Here is an 18,286-nt window from a genome sequence, read left to right on the forward strand (position 1 = left end):
AAAGAAAATCTTAAAAAAAAAAGAGTCATCTTGCATACTGATACTACATTCTCCTCTCACACACTCTCATGAACCTACTCTCATCTGGCTTTGTCCTCCACATTTTCTCTGAAACTGTTCTTGTCAAGAGCACCAGTGACTCCCTATCTGGTCTCAGCCTCTTGTGTCAGGGGTCACTCTTGCCAGCTCCCTTTGCTGGAGCTCTTCTCATCTTTCTGATCTCTGCCACAGGCAACCGCCTGGCTGAGTCTCTGGAACTGCTGTTTCTGCACACACTCTCTATGTGATCTTATTTATCCTCTTGGCTTTAAAAACTCGCAGTATGATAAAGCCTCCCATATTTGTGTTTCCAGCACTGACCCCTTGAATCCCAGATATTTATACTCAATTAACTACTTGATGTCTCCTCCTAGGGGTCTAATTGGCATCTTCAACTTACCTCCAAAACCAAATTTTTGTCTGGTGCCTTTTCTCCCAAATCAAATCTCCTTCATCCTTGTTTCCCATCACTATAAATGCCAGTGCTGTCCTTCCCTTGGTCAGTTATTCAGATCAAAATTTATGGAGTCCTCTTTGACTCCTCTTTCTTGCAAACCCCAAATCCAACTTATCAGCAAAACCTGTTGTTTCTACCTTCAAAGTGTATCCAGAATCCAATTGCTTGTTTTCTTTGCCACTTTTATAACTATTCCCCTGGTCAAAGTCCTCATAACCGGTCTTCACCGTTCCATCCTTACTTCCTTACAGTTTATTCTCAATACAGAAGCCAGGTTGAACCTTTATTTTTTTTTTCAAGATTTTTATTTATTTATTCATGAGAGACACACAGAGAGAGGCAGAGACATAGGCAGAGGCAGAAGCAGGCTCCCCATGAGGAGTCTGATGCACTCCGTTCCAGGATCCTAGGATCACCATCTGACCCAAAGGCCACCCAGGTGCCCTCAGATTGAGCCTTTAAAATGTCATGCCTAATCAAGTCACCCAGTGACCTTGAATGGGTTAAAAATAAAATTCACTGTCTAAAAAGTCCTTCTGGTGATCTGGCCCTCTGCTAACCTCAGAACTTCTTTTCTCTTCTGCCTCCCTTAACCCTGCATTCCAGTTCCAATGGCCTCCATGGTGCTCCTGGAATGGGCTAAGGAACGAACTTTTCTTTTCTTTTTTTCTCCTTTTTTGCCTCAGAGGTTTTTTTTTGTTTGTTTTGTCTCAGCCACTACTTCTGCTATTCCCTCTGTCTGGAAAACCTTTGCCATAGGAAGTCCTGTGGCTTGTTTTTTCACTTTCCTTAGGTCTCTGCGGAAATGTCACAGATGGTCCTAGTGCTAAGGAACCTTGAGAGAGGACGTGCCTCGCAGAGCAGGTAGTAATAGCTAATATTTATTGAGTGCTTAGCATGTGCCAGGCATTTGTGCCAAACACATGGTAACTATAAACTCACTTCGTCTTCATCATACCTCACGAAGTAGATGCTATAATCCTTGCTTTACATCTGAAGCACAGAGCCATCAAGTAACTTGCCCCATACGGCTCCAGTAGTGGGTGGCGGAGCTGGATTTGAACCCAGGCTTAACAACTGATGTCACTTGAGTTAAGGGGAAGGGGTGAAGCTTGAGTAGAGCTTTTGAAAGGGGCTGAGCAGGCAGGCATTTGTCAAGGCGAAGAAGGAGAGGTAGAGCAACCTTTCCCAGGCAGCAGACATTGCTTGCAGGCAGGTGCAGAGGCAGGCAGCCAAGCCTTGAGCCAAGCCTTGACGCTTTCTAGCATCAGGTGTGACTGAAGTGTAAATTGCAAGTCTGATAAAGCTTGCTGGCCGAGAAGTAAGTATAAGGGATTGCTGTTTGTTTTGCAGGCACCTGCAGAGAAAGCGTAAGGTGGCCGCTTCTCCCTGGAAATGCAAAGTCCGGTCCTTGTCTGCTCAGGAGTCTGGCAGTGAGTGGCTGTAGTAGTAGAGTCTTTCCAGTTCTTTAAGTCCTTATTGGTCCAGCCGGTCACGGAACTTTGGAGGAAGGGGGTGGGAGTGGGAAAGGAAGCCGAGAAAAGACAAGTGCAAGATAAAGGGGAGGTGCAGTTTCAGAACCGGCTAGCCCTCTCTCTCCTCGCTCCCTGACCGGCCCCGGGGCGGCTCTCTCCTCCAACTTTGCCCGCCAGACCCCTCAGCGGACCCCATGGCCAACCACAGATTCAGTTCCGTGTCCGAGGAGGAGAAACCCTGCTGCGGCATTTCCAGAAAAGCCCAGATCTGTCTCTGTGTCCTTTTTGTTCTCCTGATTGTGGTGGGCATCGCGGTGTCGGTCGGGATCCTGATGTGGCGCCAGCCGCCCAAGCACAAGGAGTGGAAGGGGCCGGGCACCACTGCCCATTTTTACGAGATCCTCTTGGGACGGTGCTACACGTACACTCAGGTCGTGCGACCTGAGCTGCGGTGAGTCCGCGTCCGTGGCGCTCGGCTGGGCCCCGGGGGGCACGGGGGGGGCACGGGGGGGCACGGGGGCGGGCACAGCTGGGCACCGGGCGCGCGCGCGCAACAAAGCATCTTTTATTAACCGGGTCAGCAGAGAGCCGGCCGGCTGGCCAGCGCCGAGCAGGCAGCGCGGCCTTGCCCTCCCGCGCCCCCCGCACGAGCTCGGGGCGCCCAGCCCCGGCGGGGACCCGCGCCTCCTGCGCCCGGGCCGGGCGGCCCCGAGCCGAAGCCCCGCTGCGCTCGCCGCCGCGCTGCTGGGACGCGGGCAACCGGTAGGCGCGGGGATCGAAAGCGCTTTCTGCTAGGCATGGGGTTTCTGCTGGCTGTCCCCGGCCCGAAAGCGCCCCCAGAGAGTCACAGCTGACACCTGGTTGAGTGGCTTGCGGCCCGGGCAGGGGGTCGCGGGGTGGGGTGGGGGGCACCAGGAGGGTCAGACCGCCAGGGTGAGTTCTCACAAATCCACAACTGCTTGCGCGCCCAGAGCTACAGGGGATCAGAGATCTCAGTAACAGACCCAAAACAAGAACAACTTTGAGAACGGAGATGAAATTTACACCGTAAGGTGCATCTGTCCGATGGATCTGCACAGACCTTGAGAACAGCGCCCACGGCAGTCCGTGGACACTTTCCGGACGGTTCCTCGTGCCTCCTGCCAGCTAGCTCCTTATCTCCCCCGCAAGGGGAACCGCTCGCTTTCTGGACTTCCTTTCCCAGGGTTTGGTTTCACCCAGAGAACTCATTTTTTTGAAGTTGTACACAGAGTAGGGCCAGGGGGAGGTAAGAAAGCTCTCTCTCTGGCTGCCCGAGGGGGGCCCTGGCAGTCAGGGTTTCTGCTGTGAGCTCGAGGTTGCACAACTGATCCCACCTGCCAGAAACACCTGCAACTCCGGAGCTGAGCGGTACAATCCGCATCCCAACCCACCCCACCCCACCCCTCCCCCGCCCCGCCCCGCCCCGCCTCCCCGCGTGCTCTCAGCCCATGTATTCTAATACAGATCCCGGAGGTCTGGCTTGCACATTTTTCAAGGCCAAAGATTGCCAGGGTCCCTTAAGTGCTTTGTTTCCGAGTTAATTGAGAAACCAGAAGGTGAGGCATTCCTTTAGGTCATTCTTAAAAGTTCCAATAAAATCAAGCTATAGCCCATCTGGCACGGTGATGATAAAAGCGGTCTTTGAATTTCCAATGTAATGTAACCGTTTAAAATTTTGTTGTTGTTGTTGTTCAGTTATCTCTGATAAATTCGCACTATTGGATAGATTATCACCAGTGTATAGCAAGCAAGATGCATCACAGAAACCACAAGCCTTCCTAATGTTTGTCAGGGCACTTAGTAGTACACACATACAAACACACACACACATATATCCAACATATACATATGTATATGTGTACATGTTCAAAAATATCAACAGGGGATATGTATTGTTAATATTTTTGAATATCCTTCCAAGTATCTCACAATATGTGTACACACACACACACACACACACACACAAACATACAGACACTATATAAATGGGTTAGTCATTAATATGGTATATGTTCCAGCCACTTAAATAACAAATCATTGAGTCCTTCAACAACTATACGAGGCACTTACCACTGCCATCCCCATTTTACATTTGAACAAACTGAAGTAGAGTTTGAGTTAATTGTCCACAATTTGGCTCCAGAAACTGAACTCAGCCACTACACTATGCAGCTTATATATGTTCTGTTAGCTAGAGTGACCGTAATTTATTGACTACATGTAAGACTTTTGAAAGGGAAGGAGATGCTGTTCATAATTATGCTGAGTCAATAGACTTAACCAGAACATATGGTCTCTTTATCCTTGGGTGGTTTAAGTGTGCAAACTCAGGAGGTGCACTGCTTGGGTTTAGATCTTGGCTCTGCCTCAGTGTTATTTCAGGCAAGTTACTGACTTTCTCTGTGCTGTCTTGCTCTCAGCTGGCAAATGGAGATGGTACCTACCACAGGTGGGAATTCTGAGGAACAAGAGGAATAATCCTGATTTGTATGAGTGCTCATAATGCATTCATTTTTGGAAATGCAGTGTTACAGACGTCTTTCAACAATGATAGATATAGATCAAGGCCAACTCAAAAGAGATACCCAGTATTACATGTATTTAAATCACAATCTAGTGAATCAGTCCTTCGATGATGGAATTTGTTGTTTCCAATTTTTTTTTATTTACTGCCTTTTTTTTTTTTAATTAAACACATGTCCTTGGAGATCTTTCAGTGTTAGCACAGGTAGATTTACCTCATTCTTTTTAACAGCTCATGGTATTCCATAGCTTAGAGGTATCTCTTTGGACAGAAAATTAGTTACCAATTTTCAGTCCCATTCATTCATTCAGTAAATATTTGGTGAGCATCTACTATTTTCCAGGCAGCAATCTACTATTGACAACACAGTAGTGGATGACAAACTTCCCACTCTCATGAAACTTTTCATCCCAGTTGGGAGTCACATGCTTCAATGAATGTATATTTTTGTGCACTTATAGGAGTGTTTTTGTAGGATAGGTTTCTTTTTTTTTTTTTTTAGGCTTCCTGTAATTTTTTTTTCTTTTTTTATAAATTAATTTTTATTGGTGTGTAGGATAGGTTTCTGGTGGTGCAATTGCTGGATCAAAGGGAGGATCATGCATATTTTAAATTTTGTTAAGAGTTTCTGAATTCCCTCCAAAATAACAGTACCATTTTAGGCTCCTATTACCATCTATCACAGGATGTGCTTTCTTACAATCTCCTCATTGCTCAACAGTATCAATCTTTTTTACTTATGAGAAAAATAGCATCTAATTGTTTTCTGATTATCAGAGGATCATAACATGTTGTATATGTTAACCGGTCATTTATATTTTTGTCTGTGAACTTTATGTTCAGATCCTTGCTAATTTCTACTGAGTTGCTCATTTCTTTTTAGAGGAGTTCTTTATATATTGTAGATCACATATATGGTATTTTCTCTCTGCTCATTGTCCTTGGAACCCTTGGAATTTCTGTTGCCCTTCCACTCTTGACACTTTAACTTCAAGGTTAAGACTCTAATCAATACTCTTTCTTTCTCTGTTGTTGCAAGTCTGGCATGCTGACAATTTCTCTTTGAGTCATACTATCTTAGCATCAAAAATCTTTGCCCTGGGGCACCTGGGTGGTTCAGTTGGTTAAGCCCCTCATTCTTGATTTTGGCTCAGGTAATGATCTCAGGGTCCTGGGACTGAGCCCTTTGAGTTGGACTCTGCTCTCAGCAGAGAGTCAGCTTGAGTTTCTCTCTCTCTCTCAGCTCCTCCTCTGCCCTTCCACCCCCTGCTCTTGTACTCTCTCTCTCAAATAAATAAATAAAAATCTAAAAAAAAAAAGGAAAGAAAAAAATATTTTCCCTGTTGAATTCTGAAATCATTCTTGTGATCCTCTTCTCATATCCATTCCTTGTTGGGTCACTGTCTCCTGCTTTGGCTTTTTGTATTGGGCCAAAGCATCCATTTAGGTCAAATTATTCAACCTCGTAACTCCACTTTGACCTGCTATTTCTAGTTCTTACGTCTGTAGGTCTTTATTACAACTATGTATTTTTTTAAAGATTTTATTTATTTATTATTGAGAGACACAGAAAGGAGAGAGAGAGAGACAGGCAGAGGGAGAAGTAGACTTCATGCAGGGAGCCTGACGTGAGACTCTATCCTGGGTCTCCAGGATCCCCTGAAGGCGGTGCGAAACTGCTGAGCCACCTGGGCTGCCCACAACTACGTATTAACATAAAAACATTTGATATGTTGGGCACCTGGGTGGCTCAGTGGTTGAGCATCTGCCTTTGGTTCAGGTTGTGATCCCTGGGTCTTGGGATCAAGTTCCATATCAGGCTCCCTACAGGGAGACAGCTTCTCCCTCTGCCTGTGTCTGCCTCTCTCCCTTCTGTGTCTCTCATGAATGAAAAATAAAATCTTAAAAAAAATTTTGATATGTGATACCAGGCAAAACAAAACCAGTATAAAAACTATGCATATAATAATTGTAACTACGTAAAACTGAATATAAATAAAAAGAGATAATAAAATATGGGTTAATGGAATTATTAACCACTGACTATTATTATTCCACCACTGATTTTTAGGCCATCCATAAGTTTATTGTAGATTTCTTTCCTTATTCTTTCCTTATTAGTCTTCAGCTTCAAATGATTTATAATTGGCATTTTGCTGATCTATTACTGAATAATAAACCACCCTCAAACTTAGTGGTTTAAAACATAAACCTTTTTATTATTTTTACATGATTCTGCGAAATGCTTGAGGTTAGCTGAGTGGTTCTTCTGCTCCTTGTGATATTGACTGGGGCTGGAGTCCTTTGGGAGCTCAATTAAGCTGGAATATCCAAAAATAAATGGGGCATTACTCACATGAATGGCACCATGGAGAGGTCAGCTGAAAGGATGGTATTACCTGGGATGCTAGAAAGGCTAAGTATCTCAATTTCTCCATGCTGTTCAGAGCCTTAGAGTCACAGCCCTGAAGTCTTGACCCTGTGAGCATGTTTTACTGGCAGCACTTGGGATGTGATCATTGCCTTGAGACCACTTTTTTTTTTTTAAGATTTATTTATTTATTTGTGAGAGACAGAGAGAGAGAGAGAGAAAGAGAGGGAGAGAGAGAGGCAGAAACACAGGCAGAGGGAGAAACCAGCTCCATGCAGGGGATGGGACTTGATCAATGTGGGACTTGATCGCTGGAGTCCAAGATCATGCCCTGAGCTGAAGGCAGACTCTCAACTGCTCAATCACCAGGTGTCCCTTAAGTTAGCTTTTAAATGTTTATTTCTTCCTTGTGTTTTTTGTTCTTCTATTACAGCTATTGCTCTTTATACATTATTACCTTTTATTAATTAGATTTAATGATAAAAATCTGATATATGCCTCCTGGAATATAAGCTCATTGAATCAAGGGACTTGTTGAGTGACATATATCGAGGACCTTAAGTAGTGCCTGCAATATAATAAGCAAAATAGTTGAATTAAATGAATGATATAGAAGCCAGTATATTACTACTACTAAAAAAATAATAATAATAAATTAAAAAAAATTTTTAAAAAAAGCTAAAATAAATATACCTCTCCAACAAATTTTCCATACCATTATTCCCAAATTCATCAATCTCTATTTTGGGCGTATAGGGTATTGATTTTTCTCTTATGTAAATAGCTTCTCAGTGTTTCTTTGTAGATCTAGGACTTTATCTTTTGTATATATTCCTTTTCCTTCATTTTCCTTTCCCAAAATCTCTTACCCCTATAGAAGTCACTCTTTGCCAGTCTTTTAGTGTGGGTAGGTGAGCACTGAAACTTGTCCCTGCTTATCAAGGTGAGACTTTCTAAAATTGAGCCATGCACATTAAATGACAAATACTCTTGAACAGATGACACCTGGTTCTGCTGTCTCAAGATCATATCCACCAGCTGCATTCTGTCCTAAGATGGCCCCGGGCTTGTGAGACCTGACAGACATGTGGCCAAGACTCACCAGAATGTTAGCAGACAGTTAGTGCTATTGTATGGGAGAATGTTACCTGTCTGTGCAATAGTCAGGAGCTGGGGAATGTGGGAAGGCAGAGCAGAGTCTGCAGGAGGACTCTAGAGAGGCACCCAGAGGTATGTTACAGTTCCAGAAATCTTCTTGCCTTGGGGAAAACCAGCCCTCTGCATAAATTTTGGCCATCAATGATAGCCACTGGGTGTCAGGGACAGAAGCGGGCATTCCTGTGACAACTCTTCATCCCTGCCCCATACAAGCTGGGGTTCCCAAGGGAGAGACTTTATTATTCACCCCTGCACCCTTGGCCGTCCAGCACATTGCTTGTCACATTACAGTCCCTTAGTAGCTGCTTGCTAAGTTGAACTCAGTCAAGTCCAAATCATGCTGGTGGAAAAATAAACATATACAGTGAGAAACTCCATCCATCTTATCCTGCCTTCTGGTGATCACAGACAGATAGATTGTCTGCACTGTGCTTGTACTGACTATTGTTTCTGATTCCCTTTTCTTCATTTCTCAATTTCTCCTTGCTTCTCCTTCCTCTTCAAAATTTCTAACGAGATTTCCCAGGGGGCAAGTTTTCATTTTTACTTCCCCATACCTCCCATTTCAATGACTTTAGCATTTTATTACCTTCTACTCAGTAAAATTCATGAGTTTAAAATGTACAAAATAGCAAATTCATACAAACAAATAGTAAAGACTCACTGTGTGCCTGGTGCTAGGGTTACTGGAGGGTTAGAGGAGAGGGTGCTTCAGAGAGAGGAAGAAAAAACCAGCCCTGCTGTCCAGGGTCCTGTGGGGAGATCTGGGAGGACTGACCTGGAGATAGTGCTGCAGTGCAATCTGTAATAGCACGTGGCTGGGTTCATGGGCAAGAGGGGCCCCATGGAGGGAGGGGTGGCTTCTGTTCTCTAAGCCCTTTGCTGGATTCTGTAGGGGAAAGGGTGTTGGATGTACTGAAGTACCTATCAAGCAAAATATATGAATTTCTGTGAGCAAAGTTCTTGCACCATGTCACAGAGATTCAGAAATGAGCACCACCCACCCAAGTAGAGTCAGGAGGGCTTCATGAAAGAAGTAGCATATGAAGTCTTCTTTTACAATGGAATTTCAGCAAAGGGTGTTCTGAACAGTGTGCGTTAACCTGTTGAATGAATCTGGGAGGCAGATAAGATGCTACTTCTGGGGTAAGACTGGCAAATAGTTGGACCAAAACCCTTTAAAGGGTATGGGACCTTTTTTGTGCCCAAGATTGCGAATCCGAGAAACCACCACGGAGCCGACACCAATGCAAGCGCACAGGGATTTATTAGCAAGCTCGAGTTCGGGTCCAAGTATACCCGACACAGTGGAGCAGGGACTTGGACCCTGAAGTGGGTTACAGCTGGATTTTTTATAGGCTGGTCTAGGGGGTTTTCAGAAAGGGTGGAAGAATTTCTCAAGTTCTGTTTACATTCTGATATGGGGCTTTCAAGGACATTGAGCTCTGTTCTCATTCTAATATGGGAATTTCTACCACAGGCTTGGGCTTTGTTGTCTTTCTGATATGGGATTCTCTGCCTAGGGCAATTCTGAGCTCTGTTGTCTTTCTGATATGGGATTCCCTGCCAAGGACATTCTGCAGTTTTTCCTGTAAAGTTCAGCTCTTATTCACAGGGGCCTAAGATGGCTGTACTTGTGCTAATGCTAAATTTTAGGTGGGATGGCCTTAATTTTTCTCGGCCTCCACACTTTGGCAGGACCCCACTGGAAAGAGGATGTGGACCTCATGTTGGCCCACCCACAACCTGGACCTTCTCAGTGTGTGAGAGAATATGAATGTGACCATATTTGCACAGGACAGAATTCTAGAATACTTTCTCTGTGGGTGATGGGATGACTGCCTGCTCAACATTTGCATTCCCAATAAGACCCTGAACCTCATTAGAGCGAGTCAAGTTGATGGCTTCATGTTCACCTGTGTGTCCTCAGTGCTTAGGACTATGATTATCAGGCTTCCTTTAACCCCATCTTTCATGCTGTACTCTAAGATAGACCAGTGTTCAGAGTCTTAGATGCATCTGACTGAATATGGAGGGTGAAATTGGGAAAGTGAAACTGGTTTCCCAAGTGGGGGGCCTGGATGCTGCTGTGAGCAAATGGGGAAGTTATTTCCACAGAGTTATCTTTTGAAGGAAGGGTGGAGTACATATGCAAGTAAATGGTATTTGGGAACTGTGAGGCTTCAAGTGATATCAAGACACTTGAGAGGATGTAGATCTGGGCTAGAATCTTCTAGAAGGAGAGGCTATGTGAGAGCCCTGGGGGCATCTCAGATGGCTGAGTGAGGGAAGGCAGAAATAAGAGAAAGAGGGAAAAGGAGAGATGCTATTTCTGTTTCACTTTGGAAGTTTCTAGAAAGGTCAGAAGTGCTCACTACTGAGCCTAAGCTTCTGGTTCTGATATCATTATTAACAGGGAAGTGGTGGTGTTCCGCCTGGAGAAAGCTTTTGTTCTTTATCACAATGAACAATCATGACTTCTCTGCTTTCCCCTTTTCTCTTTGGAGAGAAAGCCCTTGGAAAACAGCTGCCAAAAGTCAGTTTAGAAATTTTGAAGAGACAGTGGCACCTGGGTTGCTCAGTAGTTGAGCATCTGCCTTCAGCTCAAGGTGTGATCCTGGGGTCCTGGGATCAAGTCCCACATTGGGCTCCCCTCAGGGAGCCTGCTTCTCCCTCTGGCTATGTCTCTACCTCTCTCCGTGTGTCTCTCATGAATAAATAAAAAATATTTTAAACATTTTTGAAGAGAGAAAGGTTGGAAATCAATGTTTATGGGTTATCTGCAATATACTCGGAACTTCATATAGTTGGTTCTCTTATTAGAATCCTGTCAGAAAAGTCTCAGGACACATCCTGTGGGGGAGGAAATGAAGCCTGAGAGAGGTTAAATAATTTGGCTTATCAGTTGGTCTGGAGCAGGCTGGATAATTTGCAGAGCCCCATGCAAAATGAAAATGTGGGCTTATTGTTCAAAAAGCAGGAGAAAGCTTTTATTTCCCTCTGACGTCTTGTCAGCCAGATGGTTTTTACGTGCTATTTAATTGAGTCCCCTTGGGTACCAGGATTCTTGCAGGGAGCGAGCAGACCCTCACAGGTGCCTGGGATCGCACACCACAACTTGGCATGTGGGGAAGGTGCATCTAATCCCACCCACCTGCGCTTTCACTCCTCATATGGCAGCCTGAGAACCCGTCCTGGGGAGTTTGAGCCAAGGATTCAAACCCCCCAGTGCAGTGAGACAGTGTCCCACTGGCCTTGTCTCATAAGACGCAAAGCAAGGATAAAATTACTAAGAATTCCCAGACAGTGGGGCACTGGGTGGTTCAGTCAGTTAAATGTCTGCCTTCTGCTCTGGTCAGGATCCCAGGGTCCTATGATCGAGCCTGTCATCAGACTTCATGCCCAGTGGGGAGTCTGCTTCTCCTTCTCCCTCTCCCCACTTGTACTCTCTCAAATAAGTAAATAAAATCTTAAAAAAAAAATTTCCAGGCAGCAACTGTAGAGCATTAAATTCCAAATGTGGGACCTTTCTGAGTCCAGGGACCCATGTGACTGCATTGGTCAGATGCCCACAAAGTCAATTTTGTTGTTAGGACATGGAAGAAACTCATCTCTTTCCATTCTTGGGCTCATCAGACCTATTAGACTGATGGGAAAACTGCGGCATGCAGTGATTTTTTTTCCCCCTAAGGACCAGAGCCGGTAAGTGGTAGAGGTGGTTTTTGAACTGAATGCACAGCCTATAGCCATTACATAAAAAGACTTTCAAAAGAGTGTATTCTCAGCATGTCTTAGGGCCTGAGGCAACTCATTCCAAAGGTAGGAGTCTTTGTAGAGTCTCCAGATGAAGGAATCTGTTACTTTTCTGTCTCAAAGGTGAGTCTTGAGGCTGCAGTGTGAGGTCTTTGGGCTCCTCCTTTTAGGGAGGCAAGGTCCTAGAGCCTAGAGCTTTCTCTGTACTCTAGATGCTATTATGACATTTGCAGGTAAAGCCGCAGAATGCCAAGTCCTGGTAACCATGCAGGACTTGGCATGCCTGGTTACCAGGACATTTTCTTCATGGCTTATCTCTCCTCTTGAACCATCACCTCCTAGAACTGGGTCAGGAAAGATGGAGTGCACACTCCTCATTCCTAATCCTGTGTCTATAGAAAGCATTGCTGATGGATCACATCTCACTGAGTTAGCCTGGCCCAGCCTCAAAATTGTCTACACAGTATGCCACATAGATGCTACCTGTTGGTTGGAATTGTTCCAAGAGATGGCACCTGTTTGGATTCTATGTCAGAATCATGTTGCTTGTCAGCCCAAGTAGGTAAGTATAAATATTTTTTTCTTTAAGTAGGTTCCACACTGGGGCCTGAACTCATGACCTGAGATCAAGACCTGGGCTGAAATCAAGAGTAAGATTCTTAACTGACTGAGTCACCCAGGAACCTCTGTACAGTATTTTTTATCCCACCTGGGGATTGTCACCATCATCCCGTCCATTTTCTGTAGGTACTTATGTTCAAAAGTGATTAACAAATATTTGGAGGGGCAGAGGGAGAGGAAGAGAGAATATGTAAGCAGACTCTGCACGGAGCTCAGGTCCAATTCCATGACCCTGAGATCATGACCTGAGTTAAAACTGAGAGTCATATGTTTAACCAACTGTGCCACCCAGTTGCCCCTATTTATTTAATTATTTTTTAAGGTAGGATCTACGCCCCCCATTCATAGAGTCCAATATGGGGCTTGAACTCACAACCCTGAGATCAAGACCTGAGCTGAGATCAAGAGTCAGATGCTCAACAGATGGAGCCACCCAAGCTTCCCTCCTCTAAAGTACTTTAAAACAAATTCCAGACTTCATATCATGTTGTCTGTAAATACTTCAGTCTATATCTCCAACAAAAAGTAACACTAAAAAAACATAGTTGACATACCATTGTCACACCTGACAAAACTGAGACTAATTCTTCAGTATTACCCCGTATCCACGCTGTTTATTTTTCCATGAGTTTCTTAAAAATGTAGTTTTATAATCGATTTTGTTCAAATAAAAATTCAAACGTTGCATTCAGCTACTTTATCCTTTAAGTAATATCTTAAAGAATATCTTAAGTATCATTTTTTCTAAAAAATAGATTTTATTTTAATGAAATCTCTGCATCTGACATGGAGCTTGAACTCATAACCCCAAGATCAAGAGTCACATGTTCTACTGACTGAGCCAGCCAGGCGCCCCTCTTAAGCATCTTCTAATTCCTAACCATTTTTCCTCCTCCATTTTTAAATGCCTATTAACTTGGAAGAGACTGGGGAAGCGAATTGGATTTGAGGGTGGCCAGGAATGCATTATAGAGGGAGCTGCGGAATTCCTCAAGCATCAGTCACAGCAGGGGGCACATAATGTCAAAAAATCGTAGCACCCCACAATTAGGGGGTTAAAAGAATTGGGTTGTATCTGCCTGATTCATCTGTTATAGAGTTCTTTCACAACTCTTCATTTAATTAGCTTAGCAGCATTGGATTGGTTATGTCCATAGGGGCTATCGTGAATCTTTTATAATTCTAAGACTCCTTCTGCATTTATTTACTCTGATTCATCTAAACAGAAGCCTTTCTCTCACCCACCACTTGGATGCCCTGAAATAGAGTCCATAAAAGAAAGTCAAGATAGATGCTTGATTCTTTTCCCTTGTTTATCGTTTACAGAATAATGAGCTGGTTAATGACCTATCAGTCTCTAGAGATTACCAATGAATTTCTTTTCGATTTCAGGTCTGTAACATTTTCAAAATATATCACCTATGATCATTTTTACCAAGCCATTCAACTTAGTTTTCATAGTTTAAAAAAATAGAAAAGTTTTTCTTTTCCTACTTCTCTAATTTATGTACAATTTAATTAAATTATATAATTAAAATAACAAGTATAAGCAGATTTATAAATAGATAAATAAACAACCAGGTTGGATGTACTAGACAGTAGCCTATTAATTATGTAAAAAGAATATATAGTGTTGGTTAATGCACTGAATCACTTAGGGGTCAGGTAAGAGTTTTTGCAATAAATGAACTGAGATGTGGTCAGGTATTTTTTTTCTTGCCATTTAGGAATCCCTTAGAAATAGATCAGGTCAGAAAATTACCAAGACAAAGTTTTTTGGGTTTGTTTTAAAAAAAATTATTTATTTGAGAGAGAGAGAAAGAAACATGAGCAGGGGTAGGGACAGAGGGAGAAGTAGATATCCCCTGAGCAGGGAGCCCAGTGTGGGACTCAGTCCAGGACCCCAAGATCACAACCTAAGCCAAAGGCCTAACCGACTGGGCCACCCAGGAACCCCTATATTTATTTTTTTAAGTAGGCTCCACACCCGAGCGGGGGGCTCAAATCCACAACCCTGAGATCAAGAGATCGAATGCTCTACTGACTGAGCCAGCCAGGGCCCCCAAGACAAAGTTTTCTGTAAGTGAAGGATGGTGGAAAGAATGAATGCAAGATGCTGAGAACAACACAGGAAATTGAATGAGATAAAATCGAGAATTGATTTGTGTGTGTGTATGTGTGTGTGTATGTGTTTTAATGACTCAGGGTTTGGTAAGGGAGGAGTAATCATATTTGTAGATTTTTGTAGTTGATCTGAATGGGATTATCTTTTTCAACAAAATATCACCAGTAGATATCTACTGTGGAGGGAGGGGATGTTGAGAATCTTGCTTTGAAGACAAGAAAGGCAGTGAAAGCTGAGGTAAGAAATTTGAAGAATAAATGTAGCAACAGAATAACTTTCTTTTTCCTTGCAATGACTCTTATTTTTTTCTAATTGCAAAAATAAGACAAGCTTATTGGAGGACATTGAGAAAAATACAAAGATATAGAGAAGAATACAAAATCACTTGACCCCCAGAGTGGAATTCTAAATAATGATGAATGCCACAATTACAAAAAAGAAAAAAAAAAAAGGAGATTCACAAAAGGAAGATTAAGAGCTGCTTAAATAGATGGTTTCAGCACACACAGTTTTATAGACATAATTCAAATGTCTTTTATAATGTGACTTTTAGGAGAATCACTAAGCTCAGTTTTCTACTTCCTCGTAGATTGTAGCAAACACAATGCATCCACATGGTAGAAAGTTATTTACGTCTTTGGTTCTTGGATGTTTTGAAGCAGGAAAGTCTGATTTGAAGGGATGTGAGAAGTTCCCCCCAAAGTATTTTTACCTGGCTTCAGTCCATATTTGCCTTGATACCATTCAAATGTTACTTTTATTATGACTATCTAGTAAATATTACAAAGCCATTGCTGTGTTTGGCACCTTATAGTTTAAGTATTGTGAAATTCATAATAAATAATTTCATAATAAAATTACTTTCCTCATTATCATGTTTCCTGGGAGTAAAAGTTTGTTGATGAATTAACCTACCTAGAGCAGTGTCAAATTAGTAATTAAATCTCCTTGGGAATTCTTCAAGAGCAAAGAAAGACTGAAAATATACTGAAACTGTGAGAGATTTATTTTTATTTTTATTTTTTAAATAAATTAATTTTTATTGGTGTTCAATTTACCAACATACAGAATAACACCCAGTGCTCATCCCGTCAAGTGTCCCCCTCCGTGTCCGTCACCCATTCACCCCCACCCCCCGCCCTCCTCCCCTTCCACCACCCCTAGTTCATTTCCCAGAGTTAGAAGTCTTTATGTTCTGTCTCCCTTTCTGATATCTCCCACACATTTCTTCTCCCTTCCCTTATATTCCCCTTCACTATTATTCATATTCCCCAAATGAATGAGAACATACACTGTTTGTCCTTCTCCGATTGACTTACTTCACTCAGCATAATACCCTCCAGTTCCATCCACGTTGAAGCAAATGGTGGGTATTTGTCGTTTCTAATGGCTGAGTAATATTCCATTGTATACATAAACCACATCTTCTTTATCCATTCATCTTTCGATGGGCACCGAGGCTCCTTCCACAGTTTGGCTATTGTGGACATGGCTGCTAGAAACATCGGGGTGCAGGTGTCCCGGCATTTCATTGCATCTGAATCTTTGGGGTAAATCCCTAACAGTGCAATTGCTGGGTCGTAGGGCAGGTCTATTTTTAGCTCTTTGAGGAACCTCCACACAGTTTTCCAGAGTGGCTGCACCAGTTCACATTCCCACCAACAGTGTAAGAGGGTTCCCTTTTCTCCGCATCCTCTCCAACATTTGTTGTTTCCTGCCTTGTTAATTTTCCCCATTCTCACTGGTGTGAGGTGGTATCTCATTGTGGTTTTGATTTGTATTTCCCTGATGGCAAGTGATGCAGAGCATTTTCTCATGTGCATGTTGGCCATGTCTATGTCTTCCTCTGTGAGGTTTCTCTTCATGTCTTTTGCCCATTTCATGATTGGATTGTTTGTTTCTTTGGTGTTGAGTTTAATAAGTTCTTTATAGATTTTGGAAACTAGCCCTTTATCTGATATGTTATTTGCAAATATCTTCTCCCATTCTGTAGGTTGTCTTTGAGTTTTGTTGACTGTATCCTTTGCTGTGCAAAAGCTTCTTATCTTGATGAAGTCCCAATAGTTCATTTTTGCTTTTGTTTCTTTTGCTTTCGTGGATGTATCTTGCAAGAAGTTACTGTGGCCAAGTTCAAAAAGGGTGTTGCCTGTGTTCTCCTCTAGGATTTTGATGGAGTCTTGTCTCACATTTAAATCTTTCATCCATTTTGAGTTTATCTTTGTGTATGGTGCAAGAGAGTGGTCTAGTTTCATTCTTCTGCATGTGGATGACCAATTTTCCCAGCACCATTTATTGAAGAGACTGTCTTTCTTCCAGTGGATCGTCTTTCCTCCTTTGTCGAATATTAGTTGACCATAAAGTTCAGGGTCCATTTCTGGGTTCTCTATTCTGTTCCATTGGTCTATGTGTCTGTTTTTGTGCCAGTACCACACTGTCTTGATGACCACAGCTTTGTAGTACAACCTGAAATCTGGCATTGTGATGCCCCCAGCTATGGTTTTCTTTTTTAAAATTCCCCTGGCTATTCGGGGTCTTTTCTGATTCCACACAAATCTTAAAATAATTTGTTCTAAGTCTCTGAAAAAAGTCCATGGTATTTTGATAGGGATTGCATTGAACGTGTAAATTGCCCTGGGTAGCATTGACATTTTCACAATATTAATTCTGCCAATTCATGAGCATGGAATATTTTTCCATCTCTTTGTGTCTTCCTCAATTTCTTTCAGAAGTGTTCTATAGTTTTTAGGGTATAGATCCTTTACCTCTTTGGTTAGGTTTATTCCTAGGTATCTTATGCTTTTGGGTGCAATTGTAAATGGGATTGACTCCTTAATTCCTCTTTCTTCAGTCTCATTGTTAGTGTATAGGAATGCCATTGATTTCTGGGCATTGATTTTGTATCCTGCCACGCTACCAAATTGCTGTATGAGTTCTAGCAATCTTGGGGTGGAGTCTTTTGGGTTTTCTATGTAGAGTATCATGTCATCGGCGAAGAGGGAGAGTTTGACTTCTTCTTTGCCAATTTGAATGCCTTTAATGTCTTTTTGTTGCCTGATTACTGAGGCTAGGACTTCCAGTACTATGTTGAATAGCAGTGGTGAGAGTGGACATCCCTGTCTTGTTCCTGATCTTAGGGGAAAGGCTCCCAGTGCTTCCCCATTGAGAATGATATTTGCTGTGGGCTTTTCGTAGATGGCTTTTAAGATGTTGAGGAGTGTTCCCTCTATCCCTACACTCTGAAGAGTTTTGATCAGGAATGGATGCTGTATTTTGTCAAATGCTTTCTCTGCATCTAATGAGAGGATCATATGGTTCTTGTTTTTTCTCTTGCTGATATGATGAATCACATTGATTGTTTTACGAGTGTTGAACCAGCCTTGTGTCCCGGGGATAAATCCTACTTGGTCATGGTGAATAATTTTCTTAATGTGTTGTTGGATCCTATTGGCTAGTATCTTGTTGAGAATTTTTGCATCCATGTTCATCAGGGATATTGGTCTGTAATTCTCCTTTTTGGTGGGGTCTTTGTCTGCTTTTGGAATTAAGGTGATGCTGGCCTCATAGAATGAATTTGGAAGTACTCCATCTCTTTCTATCTTTCCAAACAGCTTTAGTAGAATAGGTATGATTTCTTCTTTAAACGTTTGATAGAATTCCCCTGGGAAGCCATCTGGCCCTGGACTCTTGTGTCTTGGGAGGTTTTTGATGACTGCTTCAATTTCCTCCCTGGTTATTGGCCTGT

General features: G+C 42.8%; 1 protein-coding gene across 1 annotated transcript in view; it reads left to right on the top strand.

Moving 5' to 3' along the window:
* The first annotated feature begins 1,854 nt into the window (after positions 1 to 1,854).
* The window catches only part of CD38 (CD38 molecule), a 52,787-nt gene continuing 36,355 nt past the window's right edge, over positions 1,855 to 18,286 (top strand). Inside the window, exons 1-2 of the mRNA XM_055325995.1 lie at positions 1,855 to 1,929; positions 2,149 to 2,422. Of these exons, the coding sequence (XP_055181970.1) occupies positions 2,166 to 2,422 (257 nt within the window). The 5' untranslated portion in view covers positions 1,855 to 1,929; positions 2,149 to 2,165. The remainder of the gene's footprint in view (positions 1,930 to 2,148; positions 2,423 to 18,286) is intronic.

Source organism: Nyctereutes procyonoides, unplaced genomic scaffold, assembly GCF_905146905.1.
Source record: "Nyctereutes procyonoides isolate TBG_1078 unplaced genomic scaffold, NYPRO_anot_genome, whole genome shotgun sequence".
Taxonomy (NCBI): domain Eukaryota; kingdom Metazoa; phylum Chordata; class Mammalia; order Carnivora; family Canidae; genus Nyctereutes; species Nyctereutes procyonoides.